The sequence below is a fragment of the Kryptolebias marmoratus genome, linkage group LG19 (genome assembly GCF_001649575.2).
Source record: "Kryptolebias marmoratus isolate JLee-2015 linkage group LG19, ASM164957v2, whole genome shotgun sequence".
NCBI lineage: Eukaryota > Metazoa > Chordata > Actinopteri > Cyprinodontiformes > Rivulidae > Kryptolebias > Kryptolebias marmoratus.
In genome coordinates, this window is record NC_051448.1 from 4,652,860 (window position 1) to 4,677,885 (window position 25,026).

General features: G+C 40.8%; 2 protein-coding genes across 4 annotated transcripts in view; one reads left to right on the top strand and one right to left on the bottom strand.

Annotated features, from left to right (window-relative positions):
• LOC108233437 (nesprin-2) overlaps nt 1-826 on the top strand; it is an 85,376-nt gene extending 84,550 nt beyond the window's left edge. For both annotated transcript variants that reach the window (XM_037981595.1, XM_037981596.1), the window contains exon 104: nt 28-826. In XM_037981595.1, the coding sequence (XP_037837523.1) occupies nt 28-226 (199 nt within the window). In that variant the 3' untranslated portion in view covers nt 227-826. The remainder of the gene's footprint in view (nt 1-27) is intronic.
• esr2a (estrogen receptor 2a) lies at nt 606-23,824 on the bottom strand. Of its 2 annotated transcripts, XM_017411901.3 has the most exons (9): nt 23,573-23,824; nt 9,741-10,419; nt 8,739-8,905; nt 8,523-8,639; nt 7,716-8,024; nt 5,193-5,331; nt 3,890-4,023; nt 2,885-3,068; nt 606-2,468 (listed from the first exon to the last, which is right to left on the bottom strand). In XM_017411901.3, exons 2-9 carry the CDS (start codon nt 10,130-10,132, stop codon nt 2,258-2,260), a joined length of 1,653 nt encoding a protein of 550 aa, XP_017267390.1. In that variant the 5' UTR covers nt 10,133-10,419; nt 23,573-23,824; the 3' UTR covers nt 606-2,257. The 2 variants fall into 2 exon arrangements, with proteins under 2 accessions (XP_017267390.1, NP_001316268.1); NM_001329339.1 differs by lacking the exon at nt 23,573-23,824 and having other exon boundaries at nt 2,258-2,468; nt 9,741-10,132.
• Between the last annotated feature and the right edge of the window lie 1,202 nt (nt 23,825-25,026).

Genomic DNA, 25,026 nt, shown 5'->3' on the forward strand with positions numbered 1-25,026 from the left:
AGTGATGTTGGAACTTGTGTCGTGCAGAGAAAGGAGGGACTCCTCCCCGCCTCGGTCCTTCTTCTGCCGCCTCCTGCACGCCACCTTCCCCCTGCTGCTGCTCCTCCTGCTCCTCCCCTGCCTGATCCCCCTGTCAGACAGCAACCCCGGCTGCACCGTGACCAACAACTTCGCACGGTCCTTCTACCCCATGTTACACTACACCAACGGGCCCCCTCCCACGTGACCGAGGTTTGACGGGGGAAAAATGATCGATTCTGTAAAGATCTGACACTGAAGAAGGAAAAAAACTAGTTAGTAAAAATTAGGTTCTGCTTGAAAAGAGACGATATAGTTTGTTTTAATGTGTTTATAAAGAACTATTTATACTTTTTTAAAATTTAAAGATAAAAAACAGATCAATCTGATTTATTTAAGTCAGAGAGGACAGATTTTTGTAAAGTTTGAACAAAAAGCACGATTCTAAAATGTTTCAGCCCCAAATGGACACTCATGTTTGTACATCAGAGGCAGATGATTTAGTATTTTCCCCAAGAATCCTCCAACATCTGGGCTGCAGGAGCTCAGGCCATCAGGCTAAAAATGAAAACTGATCATGAAATACATTTTCTTTTTTTTTTAATTAAACCAGGAGTCGCATCGTCCAGCTGCTGCAGTTTGTAGAAAAACAACTCGATGGTTTTAGGGTTTCTGTTTAGAGGATCAGATCTAAATGTCTTCAACATGTCGCATGCTTTCCTTTACCCTGAGACTTAAAACTGTTAAAGATTTCCACACAGACTGTAATAATCCTTATTTATACTTGTAGTAAATTATAATTGTTTCACCTGGATTGTTTTTATTTTTTCTTACAGAAAATGTTGTAGATATTAAAACAGAAAGGCCGCAGGTCAGGAAGAGTGGCTGGGAGGTGACAGCTCTAACCACTGCACCACCGTGCCACTCTAGATTTGGACATGTTTTCTGTTAGAGGTGCAGTACCAGATCCTCTCCCAGAAAAATAACCTTCTGAAAGGTTCATAGCTCCTCGACGTAAAGCAGCAGTCAGCTCAACCATCTGTAGGCTGGATGAGGACATTTGAGATTTAAACATTTATTACTAAACGTTTTCACCAGAAATGAGCAAAGATCGACCGTCCGTTTCCACGAAACAACCACGAGGCTTCAAATGATTGTCAGTCGCAGAAAAATCAGACTTTAAAAAAGAAGAAAATGGAGTGCCACAAAAAATAAAACTACTGAAAGGACTTTAATTTGTTTCCTAATTATTAGACAATACTTAGGTTGGTTTGAGGAAACTAATCAACCACAGAGTTCACCTCAACAGCTTAAAGGTCTGAAATAACATTTTTTTTAGACTTTTATAGTATATTTATTTTTTGAGGCACTTTTACCATTCCATATACATAAGTGCTATGATGGGTTTTTTGTTACAGGAAACAAAGCAAAAAGGTAAATCATGAAACACCCTTCAGTGGTCTGAACACAAGAAGAAAGGAGGCAGATTGCAGTGAATATTGTCCTGTTTTTCTGCTACATGTACAGAGAAATGCTAAGCATAAAGGAAAACTGTACGCACTGATTAAACTGAAGCCTGTAAGTGGATCTGATCGAGAGATAATTGTTATTTAATCACATTTTTCCAAAGAAGAATACCTGTACTTTGCCCCATGCAGAGCACTTGACAACCTGTCGAAAGCTGTAAAACTGTTTATGGAGACGAGTCTGAGGTCGGTAAAAGGTTTCTATTCTTCTGCAGAAATGAAAAGAAATTCACTCGTCTTGTAGAGGTACAATCCCCCCCATCCCGGCCAAATTACATAAATTAGGTAGAGAAATAATACCTACTGGGAATAAAATCTACATTCCTCAGAAAAGGAGCTAAAGTAGAAATAAAACCTACATCAAAGTTTGGCTTCTTGGGAGCAAATTAAGAAATGAGGAATGATTTACAATCAGGTGGGGAGGGGGGTGTTAAATTTTGACTACCAATGTCTGATCTTTAATGTATTACAGCACAGAGAACAACTTCTGCTCATAAGGCTGGAACGTGTCTGAATATTGAACTAAATGCAGGAAAGAAGGGCACTTTCAGGAGTTGTCATATAAGCAGTAAAAACCACATCCCCTGATGTTCCAGTTCCACGACGGTAAAAGAGAATAAATCCTACCAGTCCAGTTTATCCTCTGCAGACTGCTCCTAAAAAGCACCTCAGTCTGTTTTTTAGCGCGTGAGAAGCGGTAAAAAGTCTGTGTCCTATTCTGAGTACTGGGCTTCACCTCCCACTCCAACGCTGCTGGGAGTCCAGGTGTTGGAGGGTCCGGCGGCGGCACTCTCCGTCTGAGCGGGGCGGTGAGGCAGGCGGGAGCTGTGCATGATGTGGGCGTCCAGCATCTCCAGCAGCAGGTCGTACAAAGGCACCATGTTCTTCATCTTCATGCAGTGCAGGTGGTCCATGCCTTTGTTGCTGCAGAAAATAAAAGCAGGATGTCAGTCCCTTGATTTTTTTTTTTTTTTTTTAAATCACAAAGTATTCAAGGCTTAACATTCCTTGAATAAATACATATCACCCACCACCTTTTGATGCAGGGTTTGAAACTAAAATTGAGTTATGATAGGAGCGATCAGCTACTACCACACCCAACTTTAGCTCCAAGTCTGCAAAACTGTTGGGGTGACTCGTAAAGTTAATCAGTTATAGATGTACAACCAGGAAATATTTTGCTAACAGGGTTGACACAAACAAAAAATATCACCAATGTGGAGCACATGTTGTGAATTAGCCAATATCTGTAAAATCGACAGTTGTAGACAAACGGCAGTGAATAAATTGAGATATTTTGCTAACAGTAACGACAATCCCTGCATGTTTGGCTGGTTTACCTGACATGGCGGATGTGTGAGAGCAGCATGAGCAGGTGAGCGAGGCGGGTGTACTGCTGCCGGAAGGTAAGGCCGCTTTTGGCGATGGCCCACACCAGAGCGTCCGTCACGGCGTCCAGCAGGCGCAGCAGCTTGGAGCGACTCTGAAGGTCCTCGCTGCCCTCGGAGGAGCTGAGGCACATATCTGCCGACGGGATCGGCAGCAGATAAAAGTCATGCATTCTTTACTCCAACAGAGCACCAGAAATAAAACATTAAGTTGGACCTTCAGGGTAAAAATGTGTGAAGCAGAGTTTCATTGTTGCTTTGAGCTCATTAAGGAAATGTGTTCACTCCTATAGAACCCTAAAAAAAGACTACTGCAAGGTTTGTCGACTTCAAGAGGAAGAAAACTAAAAGAAGCAACATAATTTGTTAAAATAATTAAAGGCTTAGCAGTTCTGGAAGGAATGTTTTAAAAGAACATCTGATGCTGAGAAACGAAGAAGTCGTTTCCGTTTTGGACAAACCTTGAAATTCACATTCGAGCTCCGAGTGTGTTTCGAGTAACCCTTCAGCTACCACCACATCACACTTTAGCCTGATATCTGTTACACTGACTGTGGCGGCCATCTTGAATCGGAATGACTCCAGAAGTTAATCAGTGGCAGATTATCTTCTGACAGTTTCGTTAAAATCTGTTCAGTGATTCGTGAGATCTTCTGGTACATACAACCACACACACACCCACACCACAGGCAGTAATGGGTAATAAAACGGTATATTTTATGGTAGAGCCATCTTGTGACTGACAAGTGATCTGCAGCGAACACTAATCCGTGACATTTGGACTGATGTCATTCAGCCTGCAGAGCAGATTCTCACACAAAGCATCCCATTTACTGACTTTCTGCGTTGAAAGTCATTCAGCCGTGTGATGTTTTACCCGAGGAACACACCATCTCTCACACACACACAGAGGACCTTAACGAGCGCCCGTCCGCCCACACAAACATGTTCACTCACTGGAGTTGAGGAGGATCATGGCCTTGAGGCAGACGTATTCCTCCCTCTTCAGTTTGAGCTCTCTCACTCGGGACGTCGCAGCTATCAGCATGTCGAAGATCTCCACGAAGCCCTGGACGCAGCTTCCCTCCTCTCTGCCACACGGACACACAAACACCAGCAGTTAGCCATCGGATCACACGCTCCATTCTGCATTTAGACAGAAGACTTTTCTCCAAAACACTCAACACAACAGATCGCCTGGAGTAAGGACAACTTCAGCTCCAAAAAAAATCCAGTCAACGCTGAATGACAAAGCTGTTTAGGCTAAAAGGAGCAGAACAGTAGATAAAAGCTAAAAGATTCAGATCTCAGTGTAATGCTATGGAGAAAATATTTGTAAATAAAGTGAAATAAAAAGCGTAAAAGTTAGAAAAACCAAAAGTATTGGCACCCATCTCCTGAATGAGCTGAACGTTTTGATACGAGGATCACAGACCATAAACTAATGTCAAACTTTGGGTCGTTAAGTTTGCCACAAGTTTTCTAAGCGGACAAATAGAAATGTGGCTGAAAAAAGGCCGACACCCAGTTTTATCAAACCCAGTGTTGGGATTTATGACTTAATGTGCAAATATGAGAAAAACTGTTACAATAAGGTAATGTGAAAAAGGTTTGTTTAAAATTATTTAGGAGCTTTGAGGGTTTTTTTAAAGACAGATGGGGTTTAGTTGACTTCCTGAGCCTGTAGCTACATTAGGGACAAACATGAATGAATTAATTTAACTGTTAACACACAAAACTTGGCCTTCTGTCTCCTACAGTGACTCATCGGTTCAGTTTACTTCTGCAGGAAGCAGTGAGAGAAGCTGAAAAGGTGTCTAAACGTCATCTATGCTGTCCATAAATGTTCAGATTAAAATTAGACTAAATTTAGCAAGAATATTGCATATAACCAATGCTAGAATTCAAACCTGAGGTTTTTGAGCACTTCTTGCACCATCAGTGAGCTCGGCTCAGCTGTTTTCCTTGTTTCAGCCTCTGAATCAGGCCTGATCATGGGACTGGCTACGGTGCCACTATCATTAACACTTCCTAAGATGAGATACAACTGATTCCTGTATCCAGTGCCTAACTTATTAATAATGTGCGGTCCGGGTGGAGTGAGCCTGCAGGTCGACAGTTCACCATCCTGCCCATAACCTGTGCAATCTCGTTTGGTGAGAGGGTCAAGAGCACTTTGTGAACTTTGTTGGCAATAAATAAACCCCAAAACATCTGTCTGATTTTCTGTAATGACAAACATGAAGCGTCAGAGACAAACCTGCTGAGGCTGAGGTCCGGAGAGAAGATGAGTTTCCCCGGGTGGTCCACGGACCTCCACATCAGTCCCATCATCAGCACCTCCAGCCAGCAGCACTCCAACAGATGGACCTGGTCCAGGAGACTGAGCTCCACAAAGCCTGAGGGACAAATACAGACACGGTGTCACCGAGACTGGAGACAGAACTCTTCGACCGTGACAGCAGAATAAATCAGGAGGAGCCTTGATTAAAAGAAATGAGTGAGAAAATAAAAAGTTATTCTTCAACTTAACCAGCAAACTAAAATAAAACAAGCAGTAAAAAGAGGGGAACTTGTAAATTACATTTTAAATTGACCAGTTTTTCAATTATTATTACTGATCATCTATTAGACCTGGACGTGTTTCCTGTCAGAAAGCTCCCGAGCAGATGTCAAAATGCAGCTTTGGGACTTTTGGGACACCAACAACAAAACTGAGAAGGATTTAAGACGAGTTCGAGACCCTCGTAGTGACTCTGCAACTTGTCCCACAACTGCTTTTGTCAATAAAACTTTGCACAGAAGAGAAAATGTACAAATAATGCAAACAATCGATCCATCTTTACTCGCTGGGCCGCAGGAAAGCTGAAAGTCCATCACAGCCTTTCTGTGAATTTGCCACCTGCCTATTTTTGCTGCAGCCATGCGTGTTAAATCATGAAACAAGTTTCTGTTTGAGTATTTTTTTGATTTGCGATCCTGGAAGCAGGCACCAGAAGATTTGTGGCTGTGAAGGAATGCACGTGGTCGGTGACATGCCTCGGGAGACTGCGGCATTCAATCCATGACTGATTGGTAATAAATGGTCCGGAAAGTGTCAAGAAAACATTCCTGGCTGCGTGGAGTGTTGACATGAGGCAGGCTGGGTTGCACCGCCGCTCGTTTCTTTATATTTGGCTTCCAGGAAACCGGTTTAAAAAGGATCCTTCTCCGCAGCTCTCCTGCCTTTATGGAGGGTTTTCATTGTTTCGTCGATGAGCTTTGGCTGCTTATCTTAGAGTTTAAAAATTAACCAAAGCTAAGATAAAACCTTAAAAAACAGATATTCATCAAGACTAGAGAACTATTGATTAGGATTGCTTTTAAAAATCTCAGTCTGGTTTCTTGAGACAACAGTAAATAAATTGGAGAGACTTTTGCCCGGTTCTGTACTCCGTGACTGCAGCTGTTTGATTTTACTCAGACTGGGATGAGACTGAGGTCCCTTCAGGATAAACCGTTTCTGTGTCATGCTGATGGTTTTTTTTTATTATTTTCAGGATAAAGCCAGCTAAAGTGGTCACATTTGTTCCCAACTTTTATCAGCAGGGACCCAATAATAGCCGCGTCAGACTTCGATTAAAAGGTTCTGCCCGAGATAAAAGTCATTAACTCAGAAAAATAAGCTCCGACGTTCATAAAGAGGCGATATGAATTACACAAATGTGCAACTCAGGTAATCACTGAAGCTTTTTTATCTTGGTTCATTTAAATGCTAATACGGGGACACCTGTGGAGCGGCAGACAGGGACGGGGACCAGAGACTGAAGAACCACGCGTCTCAGCCTTACCGGGAAAGTTTACTCTAGAGAGTTGAAGGAGAGATTCCTGTTGATTGTCAAACCTTGGATTAAGGTGGAGAAGTGAGGCTTTCGCCATCATCGTGGACCAGATCTTCATCTTTGCAGAGTTGCTAAAGGGATCGTGGGAGTTTGTCTCTTCAGTCTACAGCTGCTGTACCACTGTGCTCCTTCAGGCACTTTGTGGGGAATATGGGATTCTGGTGTCACTTTTATACATGTATAACTAAAGCAAGAACTGTGCAGGTCGGGCTCCTCGTCTCCAATCCCGTTTGTGGTGTTTGCGTTATTTCTCGTGCTCACAATCTGAACGCGACTCAAAGTATATCTGTTAAGAAAGGGACTAAACTATCAGCTCTTCTTCATTCCCCTCTTTGTCCGAGGCCCGTTTACTAAAATATACACAGAAATGAATGTAAATAAACCACCGTCTGTGGAACTTGAACTTTGCTGAACTGGGTTAAAGTTCACAGATTAACTACGTCCAACGCTGTCCTGTTCTCCCCATCAGCTGTGTGGCATTGTATCTACCTCACGTGGTGTAAAGGTCACAGAAACCACTTGAAAACAAAACAAAGTTCACATAGTCTTAGTTTTACTGCACATGTGTCAAACCCAAGGCCCGCGGGCCAGATCCGGCCCTCTGTAACGTTTCATCCACATAATACATCTAAAACTAAGGTTAATTTATGTAACTTTTAATAATTATTGGTCATGATCAGCCCTTGGCTAGGACCAAATTTTTAATTTTGGCCCCCTTGCATCACTGAGTTTGACACCGCTGTTCTACTTGAATTAGAATATTCTGAAAGACTATATATGCTAGTTTTTGACAGACAAGACAGAGAAACTACAAATATTTGACTACCCTCCTGCTGCAGTGACAAGTTAAAGATCTTGTTGAATATATATTCCAGTTTTTCCAAATGAACCCTAACAGGTACCTGGAATCTTTTTGGCCCAGCTGATCATGTGAACCAGCTCCTTATCAGCCAGATTGGTGAGCGACATCATCACGTCTGCCTCCGTCAGCGGCCTCTTCATGTCCTTCATGACGTAGATCTCTGGTGGCTCCGCCTCCATTATTCGCTGAATCAGCTGCTCCGGGGGCATGGATGGCGGTGAAGGTTCGTTTAACGAACTCTCCGCTGGTCCAGTCAACACGTTTGGTCTGCTTATTCGGCCCTGCGAGGACAGACGCGTCACTCGCCTCACCAGCGGGCTCCGATAGTTTCCACGCTCTTTGCGAATACCTGGAAAAAGGAAACCGAGGTGAACGAGTTTGCGTTAAAGACAAAAGCAGCAAAACAGCAACTTAAAGCAGCAGAATACTAGCTAAAAACTATGCTGAAACTGATTTAAAGAACTAGAGAAAATGCAGCGTGAACGCTGAATTATTTGCTGAAGCAAAAACTAGATAAAGGCCAAAAGCAGCAAAAAGCATGTTAAAAGCTAAAAACAGAAAAAGTCTAGCTAGAAGCAAAACGTAACAAAACACTAACTAAAAGTAGAATAAGACGACAAACACAGGACAAGTACGTTGAATCAGATTTCACAGAAAACAAGGAATTAAATAGATCTCCGTGTATTTCTGTGGGGAACATTTGTTACTAAAATGAAATATACTGAAAAGTCTAAAAGTCGTAGCACCTGATGAAGCCTAACGTTTGATAAACAAACGGCTAAAACAGCACACAGTGCACAGATTAGATTAGATACGATTGCAGAATCTGCGTTCACATCTTACTGACCACATTTAGTCATGCCAACTTCATAGCATTTGCGAAGGCGGCAAGCCTGGCAGCTCTTGCGGCGGTTTTTGTCGATGGTGCATTGATTAGTTGCCGGGCAGATGTAGTCGTTGTGTCCTGAAACAGAAAAATAAACAAAGTTACATGCATGCTGTTATTAAAGTGGAGAAAATGCCTTATTTTAAAGAAGCAGGTGTGTTTCTGCAGGTCTCCTACCTTGGATGCTCCTCTTGAAGAAGGCCTTGCAGCCCTCGCAGGACCAGACGCCGTAGTGGTACCCCGAGGCGTAGTCGTGACACACGGCGCAGTAATGGAGGTCGGCCTTCCCGCCGGACGACACCACGGCCTCCTCGACCTCCTGGGAGCTCCTCCTCGCACTCTTACTAACAGACACCCTTCAGTCATTATTCAGCTCCAAAACACAAACTTTAAAAGCAGAACTTGAAGGACATCGGCCATCGCGTTCCAGGCCAAAGTTTTAAACTAAAATCACCTCATCTTGACGGAGTTTTACCATTTCTGGTCAAACCTCGACCACGTGCAATATAGCAAGATCTTGTATGCAATTTTCTGTGAATTCTTTGTGACATTGATAACTCACACACTGATACATTTTTAATATATTGCACAGCTCTACTATCTACTATCACACCATTTTGTAGCTCAAACCCGTAAAACTGATGACGTTAAAGCCGTTTAGGTGTTTGCCAAAGTCAACTGGCTGCGGTGGCCATCCTGAATTTGTCTGATTTCAAAGGTTAATCAGTCGTAGATGTACTGATGATTAATTTGATTATTTCCAAGGGTTGCGTTAAAATCTGTTCAGTGGTTTAATTTGCTGATCGACTCCAACAGTTAATGCAAAAATTTTAGTTGTTGTATTCTCAGCTTCACGCCACATTTTAGCTCAGTACTTGTAAAAATGGCTGAGTTACAGCCACCTTTGTGTTTTCTAAGGCTGGTTAGCTATAGGGGCCATCTTGAATTGGGCTGACTACGTCCGATGATTAGTTTCAGGCAGTTTCATTAAAATAATAACATTAACAGATCAGTTACTATTCCCACATTAAAAGGTGACTTTAGGGACTGAATGCAGGAGACAGATTTGAAAAATACAGGACGATATGTTTGGATTATTTTATCATTCTTTTACATAAAGAAAAGTCTCTACACTTTGGTTCACTTTGGCTCCATCTGAGTGGGATTTCTCCATCTTACCTGGTTGTTAAGACGCTGTCCCACGGACTCTGGACTGGCTGACCGTGCTGCTGGGCTCGGGTCTGGGAGCGGTGCAGGGGTACAGAACCCCCCACGTGTCCGTGACCGGGCCAAAACAAAGAGGCGCTCAGCGACTGATGCACCGAGGGGTGCTCCGAAATGCTCGGACCGGCGTAGCTGAAGATGGTCGGGCTGTAGAAAGAAATGGGCGGGAAGTCGTGGCCGAGGTCGGTGTACGGAGTGGGGATGCAGATGGGCTGGCTGGGTTCGTGGGACAGACCAGGGGAGGAGCTGAGGACCGGGGACAGGATGCGACTGGCGACCCGACTGGAGTCCACCTCTTGGAGCTGCAGGAGCGGCTGATGCTTCTCCGGAGAGGTGACGGCGGCCATCGCAACGACGGAAAATCTCAACTGACGTCAGATTAACTACATCATCAGCAGGGAGGAACAGAGTCCAACATCTTTTCTTTTTAAAGTTCACTGGGTTAATTTCATTATTTACGAGAACTGTGGTGCAATGTGGATAAGATGTTGCTCAGATGACCAATCCACAGCAGGAGGAGGTCACTTTAAATCAGACGAGGAGGAGGAGAACATGCTCAGGCAGCCATGAATCCTAACGTAGAGAACCGGCATTAAACCATCCCCAGCTGGAGGTGTGCGTCAGACATTTCCACCTGGAAGACAGAAACAAAAGCACAAACTGAGTTAGAAGTGGACTGCAATGATACAACCCGAACACGATGGCCCCCGCAGCCAACTGACCTTAGAAAACAAAAAAAAATGGCTACAACAGTCAGTTGCTCAAACATTGAGCAAAAACTTCATTTAATTTCACACCAAGGAAATTCAACTACATGAGTTTTTATCAGTGTGGTGAGAAAGCTGTGGAGGAATTTCAAAAATGTGACTTCTGTCCACGTGATAAATAAACCAAAAACAGCTGAAAATCTAAATAAGAAGCAAACACCTTTTGTTTTTCTTTTTTAAAGGCACACAGAAGAGACTACTTGGCCACTAAAATGCCCACAACCTTTAACAGTTTACTTCTCAGGTCTAATATCTCCAATAATTCTCATGTTGTTTTCAACATTAACCCAAAACAAATCTGAGTTATGATCATTTTTAATTTAGTTTTAACATATTTTATTGTCCTTATAGGGGTGTTGTTTTGCAGGAGTTTTGTTACCGAGGAGACAAACAATGAAACTGGAAATCAACATGTTTTGTGCGTCCTCACTTTATAACATATTTCAGGCTCATTTTGATGGTTTTATTTTTTCATAAAGCTGACTACAGGCAGGTAAGTTTAGTAGACAAGCTCTTCAGAGGAATAGATGTGCATACCTGACAAATAAAACCAACCTGATGGAAAAACATGCTGGGTTTATTGGCATGCACAATTAGAGGTTTATTTTATCGCAGATAATAAAAGTCAAGGTAATTGTAAGATTCACAACTTTGTTTTTACTAATTGCGTTTTGTTTTTTGTTTTTTTACCCTGTCCTCAGTTTTTCCTGTTTTTGGGGGTTGTATTATTTAAGCCTTTACCAGCAAATGTCATAAAAATAAAAAGGTTAACTATAAAACTGGTTTTAATAGGAGCCGTAAATTATCTTTTACTACCACAGAACCATGCTGGTTTCAAACAAGCCGTGTGTGGTTTAAAATAAATAAATAAATGAAAGTCGTTGTCTGGAAGGCAGGAATTGTTAACTCTGATTCACACGTGTGAACATCCTTCATCTCATGCACTTTGACGAACTGCAGGTTTAAACTATGCACCGACAATAAAAAGTAAAGAGCAAATATAAAAACTCTCCTAAATGGCAAAAGTTACCTTTGTTGTTGACGCTTCAGAGCAGAAAACTCCTCATTGTTTGAATTCTGAAAGATTCAACCTCCCTGAATTGTTCTGGATCGGACAGAGAATTAATTAGGGCAAAGTTTGGATATTAAGACGATTAAAAGTCGGGCACATCTGAGGGCAGCGGCGTTATTTTTTTTATAAAAGAGTCCCAACAGCGGTACATGAGACGCCCGTCAGAAAACTGCCAAAGCATGAATTCCCTCACAGCAATCCTGAAAACATGTTAAGAGTAACAGCACAGACGAGGTTTCCAGAAAACGGTCCCTTGTGACTCTGACCTGTGACCCCGTGACCTTAAAATCAGTAGGGATCATCCTCGACCCACGCGGTTTGACCTTTCCATGTTAAAGTCTTATGAGTTCGGAGCTCAGACAGCGCCGTAACGGGTGTATAAGTATTATAAAAACTCACATTAAGCTTTACTTTGGTTCAGGAGCAAACAACTGTAGGCAAACAGAGCCGTTTTAAATCTTTGACCTTATCGAGAAATCAGAGACCAAGAGTCCCCACCTCCTCTCGTTGTTGAGAACCAAAGCCAGCAGGAAGTACGAGCTGCCATGTTGGATTTTTGGAACCAGAGTCTGAGCACTAGGGACGCCTTTAAGATCCTCCGAATCCCCCTTCTCCCCCCCCCCCAGCTAAACCTTTCAGAGACATGAATATTTGAACATACAGCAGAAAGGCCCGGCTGATCACGTGATTCATTAAGGGCGATTTTCTATTTATTTACATGGAGGGGGAGGGGCTTAAAGCGTGTACTGGGACCAGCCAATGGAGGCTCTGGTTTCCTTCTGGCTTCCTGGATGATGTCCAGTTCTTCTATTTACAGTCCATTGTTTCTGTTGCTGCTACAGCTAATACTAATCCCATTTGCCAACATGCTTTATGAAAAGGTGTGGCTTTTACAGAACTACGCCAGCAGAAACCGAAGAAACAGACTTGGCAAAATAAAATAAAATAAAAAAAACACAAAAAGGCATATCTACCACAGATAATGATACAACCTTCATTCTCATCTTTCAAAGCCTTTTATATTAAGTTGGTAAGATAGGAAATGTTACTTTTAGACTGAAATTTTGAATAAATTTGATGTTTTTATACTTAGAAATGAACTCATAAGGAGCCTTCAGGTAGAAATGTGCATAAATCTGATCTAAATCACTAATTTACAGACAGCCACAGTTTTCTTTTCTGTATATTTTTAAGCAAAGAATAAACTAACCAAAAAATCTGCACTGATTTCTAAAGTTCAGCATGTCCGACCTCTATTTGTTACATAAAATTATTTATTTTTTTTGCAACCAAAATCAAAAAACAACTCATTTTGAACATTTCCCAAGTTGCTTTTATGCTACTGTCAGTTTTATATATATAAAAAAGGTAAAGGTTTCAAAAAAGACAGAGCTGTTTTTATCTGAAGTTATTGTTTCAGAGCAACGGTTGGTGAGCGATGGGAGGAAATGATGAAAAGATTTTATGATATCCTGAAGAAAGACAGCTGGTATGTCAATAAATGCAGCACGTCCACATACCTCAGACAGCGAAACCTGTTAGTTTACTCATCACGCACGAGACGCAACAAAACACAAGCCAGTTAATCGTTCTCGTGTGGAGGAGTTTATCTTCAGTCGAGGTTGGGACAGAATGTCTCATCAGTTATGGCATGAAGCCCGCTACTGTAAGTCATTTATTCTCCTGATGATTAAAGAAAGAGGAACCATTAATCTTTGGCACATAGCTGCGGACAAAACCCTAAAGGAGCGGCTGGAGTTCGGTGGTGTCGGTGTAAAATGAGTGCCGCTGAAAACTGGCAGAAAGAAAACGCATAAAACTGCAGGTTTTTATTTTTATTTTTACAACATCGATTAAATCCAACCTAGAGAGATTCCTGTTCCAGCTGTGAAAACAGCCGGAGCGTCGGACCCGTGCAACGACGCCAATATTATTTTGGTTCTTGCGCCCTCCGGAGAATTTAGGCAAAGAGTAAAACCTAAAACAAACTCTGAGAGGCAGAAATACTATAAAGAAATACTATAAAAGCTGTCCTGCTTTATAACACATTTCAGACCTCGTCCCAAAAACCTGTCAGCACGATTTTCAGCTTGGAAAGGCTCAACGTCAAACCAGTTCTACAACCGTTCCTATAACTTTATCACGTTTTGGTTTTTATTAAAGGTTTTAATGGTTGGGTTATCTACAGAATATCTTTGCTCGTTAATCATTTAGAGCAGGGGTGTCAAACCCGGTGACGCAAGGGGGCCAAAATTAAAAATTTGGTCCTAGCCAAGACCAATCACGATCAATATTTATTAAAAATTACATAAATTAACCTTAGTTTTAGATGTATTATGTCAAATCATCCATATAGAAATATCAATGACCTTTTCCCAGTTACAGATTATACAGAATTTAGAGCAAACAGACTTTAATGAACACAGACAAATAGATCAAACTTCAAAAAGCTCATCATTAGCAGCCATTTCTTACGCCTCACTCAGCTTTTAAATGAAGTTTTTAACATTAAAACAGACAAAAACCTGATCAGACAGAAATTAAAACTATATATTGTTGGCTTCTAAGTCACTGTCAAGAGAAAACTTCACTAATTAGGCTCAGTTTTTTAAAGCAAAATAAGAATCAGAGACTCAATCTGTCCCAGACTAGAGGGCCGGATGAAATGTTACAGAGGGCCAGATCTGGCCCACGGGCTTTGAGTTTGACACGTGTGATTTAGACAATAACGTTTAGAACCTCAATTTCCCCCCATTTCTTTCAGCTACTAGCACTCCTAATTTTAGCTCAGCATGTCCGTAAAACTGACCGACTTGTAGCCATTGTTGTGTCGGCTAATGTCGATTAGCTGTGGCGGCCATCTTGAACTGGACTGACTCCAAACGTTGATCAGTTCCAGACGTACATCCGATGATTACTTTCTGAAAGTTTCATTAAAACTCATCCAGCGGGGAAACGAGATATTTTGCTAACATTATCGCCCGCCGCCCTAATGCAGTTGATTGTTATACAATCGGTCGCAAAAATACTTTAAAAATGCAAGTTTAAATACTTTAGAAAAGAAGTATTTTGGATCTTTTTAAAGTATTTCTCACCCATCTCTGTTTCGGCTGTAATCGATAAGCTGAACTGTTGGGTTTTATTCTCACTGAACCAAATTCAACAATTGTTTATTTTTGTTTTTTATTCATTTATTGAAATAATCATATTCTGTTAGTTTTACTTTGGGGAAAGAAAATGTAAATAATGACTAAAAAAATAAAAGCAAGATTATTTTGAATATCAAATAATTCACATCACTTGTTTAAATAAAAAATGCAAAAGGAAGAAAAAATGAACCAAATATATATTTTTTCTACGTTCCAGGTCTGGGAGCCAAACCAGCTTCACCTCAGACAGTTTAGGAAAGAAGACACCAAACCAGCCCCACATTTTCCTTCCTGAAGCTCCAAGAGAATCATTTTATTTTGAATTTAATTCCTAAAACAAGTAATTAAACACCCCTTTATATCATGTCCAAACTATAGTTAAAACACCGTCTGCGCTGAAGTATTTCATGGTTTCTGACAGAAAACAAAACGCCTAAATTTCCCAGAATCGATGCATCTGAGCTCCTCTAAAACATCATAAAAACTTTAAATTTGGAAACTAATTTAATTAGATTTCTTCCCCTAAACCTGATCGGAGACGCCTTCTCTCCTGTCTTTACTCAGATCTTTAAAAATAAACTCAATTAATTATTAAAAGCTGCTCAGATTTGACTTGTGATGCATTAATTCATCAGCGTATACAGTTCAGCTGTTTTTCTAAATGTTATTGTCTCAATGATTAACGACCAAAGATATTCTGTAGATAACCCAACTATTAAAGCATTAAATAGCTCTAAAAAAGTGAAAGAAAAAGCCAAACGTGATGAAGTTTGAGTTGATTTCTCTAAATGAAAGCCTCATTGTGTTCAAACTCATAATTTCTCCGCTCACTTTTAAGTCCTCCTGAAGTTTTCTGTCTTTCAGCCTTTTTACCGTTTTGATTTTTCTGCCAAAAACTTAATTTTCCTCAACTTACCGTTCCCACTTTCACTCTTTTAGCAGAAATTTCCAGTAAAGAAACTCTGAAAATCCAAAATTAGAGCTAAAGAGTGAATTAAAACTGAACTTTACCACTAAAACATGACCTTTATCTCTTTTTGTGCTCGATTAGTAACATTAAAACAACTAATCAGTGATTGTTTGAAAGCTGACTCAGCATTTACACCAATAATTTCCATTTTATTTTTCCGTTTCTGTTTTATATCCAACTACTTCTGCAAACTTTGTGCTGTTCTTTAGCGGTTCATACATCAAAACGTTTGGCTTACTCTGCTTTGAGTTTTGGTTTTTATAACTTTTATACTTTTAAAAATATTTAACTATTTAATTTTTCACCCCCCCCCCCATAGAAATGCATTGGATTCTCATCAACAAACTGGCTCCATTTTTTCTCTTTTTTTTAAGCTTTTGGCTACCCTTCTGCTAGTTTTAGTTAGCCTGTCGCTTATTTTAGCTTTTAGCTACTTTATAACTACTTTAGCTTAAAGCTAGCCATTTGCAACAACTGGCTAAGTTTTTGCTCATTTTAGCTAGCATTTTTGCTGTTTTTTTTAGCTAGCATTTTGCTGCTTTGGTCTTTTTTTTTACTTTTATTTAACCAGTTATGTTCCACTGAGATCAATAGGCCTCTTTCTCAATTTTAAAGGTTTTCACATTTTAAAGCTTTTCACCTAGCCTTTTTTTAGTTTCTATCTATAATATTGATATTTTCAGCTAACCTTTAGCCACTTTTAGTTAGCTTTTTGCTTCGTCCTGCAAATTCAGCACTCTTTCTCTAGCTCGTTCCTCCTTTTCCCCCCCCAAACATTTAAAAACATGAAGTGTTGAGGCACACCGCTGACTGAAATTCAGTTTCCTGTGCCACAGATTTTAAATTGAACACTTCGGATGTGTTTTAATTCACAAATCTGTCGAACACTGTTGCAGACGAGGCGACAATTGATTTTCTTTAATTAGTAATAACTGCAGACGGATGCGTCAGCCTTCACACAATGACTAACATGAGGATGGTTTATCTCAGTCTTTAGTGCTTTATCTTTTTTTCCTGCCGTACAGATTGATGAAACTACAGCCCTTGAAGTTTTCTTTGTTTGAAGTTTAATTACTCTGCTTGTTGGCTTATCTGTTTCTACTGAAACACGAGGAACAATTGATGATAAGAGGCATTAAACCGGATCACAAATCCCCTGATTTCATAAAATACACTCGATAGATCAATCTCAGTGACATAAAAGACGTTAAACAGAATGTAGACTTTATGCAGCTGGAAACCAATCCACTAAAAAGTGACGTCTTCTTCAATTAGCCTCGTTTCAGAGTTTGCAGTGACCTTGAGCCTGCAGCCGATCATCTTCCCCCTGAAACCCATGAGTCACTTTAAGAGAGGAGAAAGCTTCGCGCCAAGGTTTTGATTCTTTAATATCCGTTTCAGGCTAAAAGCAGATGTGAACAGTTTTTTTTTTTTCTCCACCCCCCCTGTTTGTTTCTTTTGAAGCTTTGACCTTGGTTTTAAGCCTCCTCGCTGTCGCCGTCTCCAGGAGCTGGCAGCTCGCTGTGGGAGAAAACCTCCCTTCGGCTGCGCGACGCTGCTCATCCTGCCGCCACGAACGGCTCGAGCGGAGCGGCTTAGAAACCTTTACGCGGCCAGTTTTATATTTCTCCTCTCGGGCTCGTTTATAGGAGCAGAGATGCTAAAGAAGAGAACTGAATCCTGAGATATAAAGACCTAAAATCTAATAGAAAACCAGGTGTTCAGGCCTCATTTACTTCATTAAAAGCCCCAGAAGTCCTTGAAGGAATGCATATCGCCCGCCACCTTTCACGCCTTTGACAGTTGGTCAAAACCTTAATAAATAACATTACCTCATAAAATATCATTGTCTGTGCTGTGAATGACTCAGCTACTATCACAACAAATATTAGCTCAATATCTGTTAAACCGATTGAGTTAAAGCCATTTTTCTGTTTGCTAATTCCAGTTAGCTGCAGTGGCCATCTTGAATTGGCTTGACTCCAATGGTTAATCAGTTTCAGTGATTTATTCCTGCTCAGAATATCTGTTTGGGGGTCAGTTGAAACTACTACCACACCAAGTATTAGCTCAATATCTGGTATCTTGTGTGTTTATAGGGGTTGTTGTCTGTGGCAGCCATCTTAAATTGGTATAAGTTCTAAATGAGGGGTGTCCAACCCTGGTCCTGGAGGCCCACCATCCTGCATGTTTTACTTGTTTCTCTGCTCCAACACCTGATTTGAATCAGTTATTGATTAACAGGCTTCTGCAGAACATGGAGAGGTAATTTAATCATTTAATCAGGTGTTTTGGAGCGAGGAAACGGGTAAAACATGCAGGATGGTGACCCTCCAGGACCAGGATTGTTCCAAATGTACACCCAACGATTACTTTCTGAAAGTTTAATTAAATTAATGCAAGATATTTCTTGCTAACAGACAGGCATGTAAACATAGAACGAGACGAGCAAAACCACCTTTGCTTTTTGGGGGTGGGTGATAGAAAGCATGTTTTCAGTACTACTCTTTCACTTGGTAAAAGTTAAAGTCCTGTTCTTTCAGGTTTCTCAGATGTTCAAACTAATCATCTGGTTTAATCCCTGAATCCTTATCAGACAGCTGAAGGTAAACAACAACGGGTCGAGAGAACACACAGGAGTTCTGCTCCGGTTTCCCTCCTTTCCCTCCAGCATAATGTTTGGTCATCAAAATATTTCAAACATTTGTGCTACTTTTAAATTCAACTGAGCAAACTGAACACCCAGAGGAGTTCTCAGACGACACCGCCTCATCGACACACAAACACACATCCCTCCGCATCCCTCCACATCCCCAACATCACATCAAACAAAGCCAGATCTGTAGAAAGAACTGTTCCCGGACATCGGCCAGATTACACAAAAGCTCAAGGCCGTGTCGTTTTCCCATCCCTAAAAATCTCCCTGCCTCCTTAAAGCCAGGCGGAAGAGGATGTGAAGCAACTCAACAAGAAATAAAACCACGTCACACGGTAGGAAGACGTGGGGGATCGCCCAGAGAGGATTTGAAGCTTCCCAGCTCCAGAGACCCAACCCAACACTGATGCAAGTTCTCCACTTTCAGACAATCCAAAACTATTTGTTTCCAATTTATGAAGTTTCGAGATTTCTGGTCCAAAATGACAGGAAGCTCCTCCAGCCGGGTCGACAGGCTGCAGTTAGTGACGGTTCGTCCTGTTGTCTATTTAACTCACTTTATTAAAAGACCCTTTAAAATGATTGCTTTTGAACACAAAACCACACTTCTGACAAAAGAGGCAACGATTTTATGAACAATTTACTTCCAGCAGCCTCAACTGGCCGATCGGACACTCCAAAGTCCTTTTTGTATTTTTTTAAAATCTGGTTTGTGAATGCACCATAATCATGTGGCTAAATAAAGGTTTTACTTGTTAGCCATTTCTTTAAGAGACATTTAAAAGTAGTTAGAAAAAGAACAAGAGGTGCAGAAACTGAAGCCGTGTTGAGATGAGTGTCTGCAGCTCATTTAAACAAAAGGTTTCAGTTTATAGTTCCCTCTGCTGTTTAACCAGGTGACATTTGTAGGTTTAGCTTTTTCGTATCTATAGTTTGCAACCAAATGTAACTAAATTCAGCTTTCAAATTTCTTTTCTGTTGTTTTATTTTTCCGTGCAATTTTGCACTCTACGTCTGAATGCTTTGTAGCATTTTAGCTGTTGAAATGTTACAGCTACACGTCCGGGCGCTTGCAGCTAGACGTTCGGGCGCTTGCAGCTACACGTTCGGGCGCCTGCAGCTACACGTTCGGGCGCCTGCAGCTAGACGTCCGGGCGCCTGCAGCTAGACGTCCGGGCGCTTGCAGCTACACGTTCGGGCGCTTGCAGCTACACGTTCGGGCGCCTGCAGCTACACGTTCGGGCGCCTGCAGCTAGACGTCCGGGCGCTTGCAGCTAGACGTTCGGGCACTAGCAGCTAGACGTTCTGTTACTTTTAGCATTAACAGCTCAGTTTTAGCTTCTTCAATAGACTTCACTAAAATCATTCAGCTCTCAGTATTTCTTTAGTTGTTTGAAGTGTTTTTTTAATTTGAATAAATACTTTTGTCCGATAAGCGGGGTAACATTTTTCCAGCGACACAAAGAAAGCTCTAAAATCTGGTGCAGTTTGGGAGAAAAAGGTTTTTTTTGTTTGTTTGTTTTTTTTACTGTAATCATTTCTATAACAAGACAAATTTTGATTCAACCAGAAATTACAGAGAAATAAAATGTCTGCTGCTAATTATAATTCTTCTAGAAAAACAGGTAAAACGCAGCTTTGATGGAGCATCTTCGAACTCAGCATTCAAACACTAAGACAACAACGAAACAAAGTCGTAGACGAACTGATAAGTGGACATTAAAAAGCTCTTTGTCTGTAAGAGCTGTTGTCACACTTTCCACATAACCAATGCCTTTTCCCCATTTCTTTTTATTTACCACACAGAGTCAGAGTCGAGGTAAAGAGACGTTTCCTGACTGCAGAGATTTAGTCAGAATAAAGGCCATAAACAGAAACACCTGATTACACTTTAAATGCCGCTCGCTTTTTATGTTTGAGACCAAAACGATGACTCCAAAACTTAATCAGCTGCAGATGAGCATCCAGTGATTACTTTCTGAAAGTTTCATTAGGATCCGCCCAGGGCTTCATGAGATATTTTGCTAACAGACAAACAAGGTGGACTCCACACAAGCTTTAAGCAAATGACTCATACAAACTGAACCTCTTAGAGTATGTGTTGGGTTTGACTCTCAGCTACTACCACACCACATTTTAGCTCATTATCTGTGAAACTGGTTGAGTTAAAGCCATAGATGTGTTTTACAAGGTTGATTAGTTGTGGCGGCCATCTTGAATTGGGCTGACTCCAAAAGATAATCAGCTGTAGAGGTACATCCAGTGATTATTCCCTGTAAATATCATTAAAATCCATCAAGTGGTTACTGAGATATTTTGCTAACAGACAGTTATCTCTTAATAAGTAATGGTAAAATTTTAAACAAATTTCTTGTGCGATGTGTTAACCCTCAGAATGTGGGTTGAGGATCACTCTCAGCTATAACCACAACAGATTTTAGCCCAATATCTGTAAAACTGAGTTACACCCATTGTTGTGTTTTTAAATTTACTCGGCTGTGGCGGCCATCTTGAATCAGACGTTAATCAGATGTAGATTACATTCTGAAAGTTTCATTAAATGTCGTCCAGTTGTTCATGAGACATTTTGCTGACAAACTCACAGACAAGTACAAAAAAAAAAAAAATTAAAAAACAACTGTCCACCTTTGCCTTTTTGCAGCAGGTGATAAAAAAATGAATGGAAAAAATAGAGCAAGAAAAACAAAGAAGGTGAAAAAAAAAAGATGGCTCCCGTGATAAGAAAGCTTATATTTCACCCACATTTATGACACAATCATTTCACCAAAGAACTGAGCAGCGCGCTGAAAAAATGGTGCAAAGTTCATTCATTCTTTTCGAGAAAAAGGAGTAAAACGTAGGAGGAGGTGAAGAGGAGGAGCGGGCTGAACCGTCGAGGCAGAGCAGGAGGAAAGGTGAGAGACGGAGGAGATAACGTCACAGGGCTGAAAGTTTCCATAAATAACACCCAACATCTCTCCTCTTCCTACAGCGCCTCACAACGTCCCTTAAATTCAGATTATTATTCGTAATCTGCATTTCCGCTGTTACCAGGCGTTTCCAGAACTAAAGCGCTTCATCGAACGTGTTTCAGAAACTTTATTTTCTCAGAAAAGATGTGATGAAAGTAACAGGAAGCCTGCCTGCGTTCTGAGAAAACTTTCTCATCTGAAGCGTAACTAAAGATCCAGAATATTAAGAGCTTTAGAGTCATTTTCCCACCCAGATTACCTGCGGTTCTGATGAGCCGCCGGGTCAGAAAAGAACCCCAGCAGGAGCAGAAAAGATGAAATTTTAATGGTAAATAAATACGACAAATAAAACCCTTGAACTGCCTCGGCCTGTGCACTCAACCAAAAGCGCTACTTGTATTTTTATGGATTTACCAGCTCTACAATACTCAGTAAGAAATGTACATTTACGCAAGTACTTAAGTACAATTCCAAAGTACTTGTACTTTGAGTATTTCCATCCTTGGATACTTTAAAGTTCTAGTTCAGAGGAGAAAAATATGCTCAGTTATATTCAGGTTTATTTTGTATTTTGCTCATTTATTTCAGATAAAAAAAAACTAGAGTTCCTTGAAGGAATGCATATCGCCCGCCACACTTTGGCGTTCCAGCTTTTTTTTTTTTTTCAAACCTTAAAAACGACATTAAACCTATTTTCACGTGGCGTTGCTCATATGATCTGTTAGTGCTCAGGGTACGTGTTGTAACTGACTCTCAGCTACTACCACACCGAATTTCAGCTCAATATCTGTAAAAAGAAATATCAGTGAGGTGAAGCAATTTATGTGAAGGCTACGGCTGATTAGCTGCGGCGACCATCTTGAATCAGGTCGACTCCAAAAGGTAATCAGTTGTGTTTGTTCAGCCAACGGTTACGATCTACGAGTTTCTGTAAATTTTCTCTGGTGGTTCGTGAATATATTTTGCTAACAGACAAACAGGGTTGACTCCGACAGTTAACGCCAACGTTTAGGTACGTGTTGGGAATGACTCTCAGCTACTACCGAACCAAACTTGAGCTCAGTGTGTGTAAAACCAACAGAGTTTGAGCTCTTTTTGCGTTTTCGAAGGGCGGGCACTGAAGGAGCTCAGGATTGGACAGCACGACCGAAGAGCATCAACCCTGCAGCCAGAAATGTACATTTATCAAATACTTTATTCTGGATTATTTACTTTATGTCATTATTTCTATCCTCAGATACTTTAAAAATCCAATCCACCATCCTGAGGGGAACATGTGCTCAGCTATAATTAGGTTTGAGCATTCTGTGGGTTAAATCATAATAATGAAAAGACTACCAATTTAAGAAAATACGTACATAAAAACCTGGAAAAATCTAAATTAATCTGAAACGTGAGTGTAAATATGACTAGTACTCAATTTTGGGACTTGTCGATTCTGTATGAGATACTTTATTTCACCAATTTGGTACTTTTACTTTCACCACAAAGTCACAAAATCTGATTATAATGCAACGCTTTGTTAAGCAATAACTTTGTTTTTCCAGGGATAGACAGTTATTGATCAAATTTCAGAACCCAGAACTCAAAAAACAAGCTACTGTTCATTATATTTACCTTAAATTTAAATATAAGTGCGTTTAAATTGGTTTAAAACGACCCCAGAAAGAAAACGAGACACCAAAACAATGAACTTATTGAGGACATCTGCTGCAAATCGCACAGTTTGAACAGATTTAATGAGATAATCTGTCAAATCTTGAATATAATAAAGTGGGAGAAAGAAAAGTCTTGTTGTGAGTTGTTTTATATCAGAACAGCTGATTGTTTACGCACCATAAACGCTTTTTAAAGTCGCTTTTAACTCTCAAAAACACGTCAAAGACGCGTTATTATTAGTCCCCGTACAGGAAAACAGATTTATGGTCGAGTAAAGCACAAAAGTAAACACATTTCGGTTAATTTGCTTTCCCAAATTTGACTCTTGGGAGGCGTTTAAAGGCTGACTAATCGGTTGAGGTTTAGAAATATTCACTGAAAATGTTAAAATAACCTTTGACACGAGTTGTTGTTGGAGTTGCCACCTGTTAACCCCGTGAACGCAGCAGCTAAAAGGCCCTGAACGTCTCACCAGCGGCTCCCGTCGCGCGCCCGAGCTGTCACTCCTGCGTTGTCGCTCGCTAAGGGAATAATATCCGTACCTGTTGCTCCTCACGCGCCAGCTGCGGGAGGGAAACTTCTCGGTCCGAGCGCGAGGAAGATGTCCCGTTTGCGTGGGACGTGTGGGGGGGAAGAGGTGTCAGCGGGAGTGAAAACCCAGCGAGCCCCTCGCCGCCTCCGGTCCGCCGAGAGAGTCCCCGAGCTGCCTTCAAGCTGCCCAGACTTCGGGTGGTTTAAGCCCTCAACTTTCCGCTCGCGAGCTAACAAGCAGCTGCGTTTAGGGAAATAAACTGGACGGAGTCAGCCGGACAGCTTCCGGTTTGTTCCTTCAAAATAAAACACCAGCCCGTAAACAACGGAGGCCGAGCGATACGCGCACCCAGAAGTTGAAGCCGAAATTAAATCGAGCCACGCCCACTTCATGTAAATGAACTGAACATTTTTATGATTAAAAAACAAAAATACACCACTAATACCTCCTGTTGACTCTCACGAAAGGTGATGGGGGGGGACGATAATGTTTTTTTCTCTTGTCTGTGTGTCTGTTAGCAAAATATCTAATGAACAATAAAATGGATTTTAATGAAACACTCAGGAAATAATCATTGAATGTTTGTCTACAGCTGGCTAACTTTTGGAGTCAACCCTTTTCAAAATGGCCACCACGACCACCTGACCTTAGCAAACTCATAAATGGCTATAACTCAGTGAACTTTACAGATATTGACCTGAAATTTGGTGTGGTAGTAGCTGAGAGTCATCCCGATCACATATTCTGAGTGCAAATAGATTACACAAGTTCTTTGTTTAGAGCAAACTCTGCCTGTCTGTTAGCAAAATATTTCATGAACCAATGGACACAGGTAATTGACCTTAGCAAAACACAAAACTGACTATAACTCAGTCAATTTCAGAGCTGTAGAGCTAAAATTTGGCGTGGTAGTAGCTGAGAGTTATCTGGAACATATCTCCCAACAGTGCATGAGATAATGTTATTTTTAAGGTTTGACAAAAACGGCTACAACTTCATCATTTCTCAGTGATCTTACTCTAAACCTCTGACATGAAAGGCAGAGGGCGATATGCATTCATTTAAGAAATGTTAGGCCTTTACGATCTGTTTGATGCTTCAAACCTCTCTTTATTTAAAGTCTGGTATGAAAATACTAAATGGTAATATCTTAACTGGATATTTTAGCTTCAGTTTTGTAGCTTTGACGGTGGATATGAAATGAAATGAGAACATCTTTATTTTTTATTTTATAAGAGCCATTTATTTTGTGTTTCCTTTTATCTTTTAATCAGTTAAGCTTCTGAGTATTAGTTCCCAAAGTTTCCAGATCCACATAATCGCTTGCTGTTATCGATACCTATTACCTATTTGACCAGGAAGCATTTCACGTAATATTAAGTGGTTTAAGTTTAAAAAAATCTCCTGCTCTTAACCAGGCTTTAACATTTTGTGAACGCAACATTTAACATCGAGTTGTGTTGT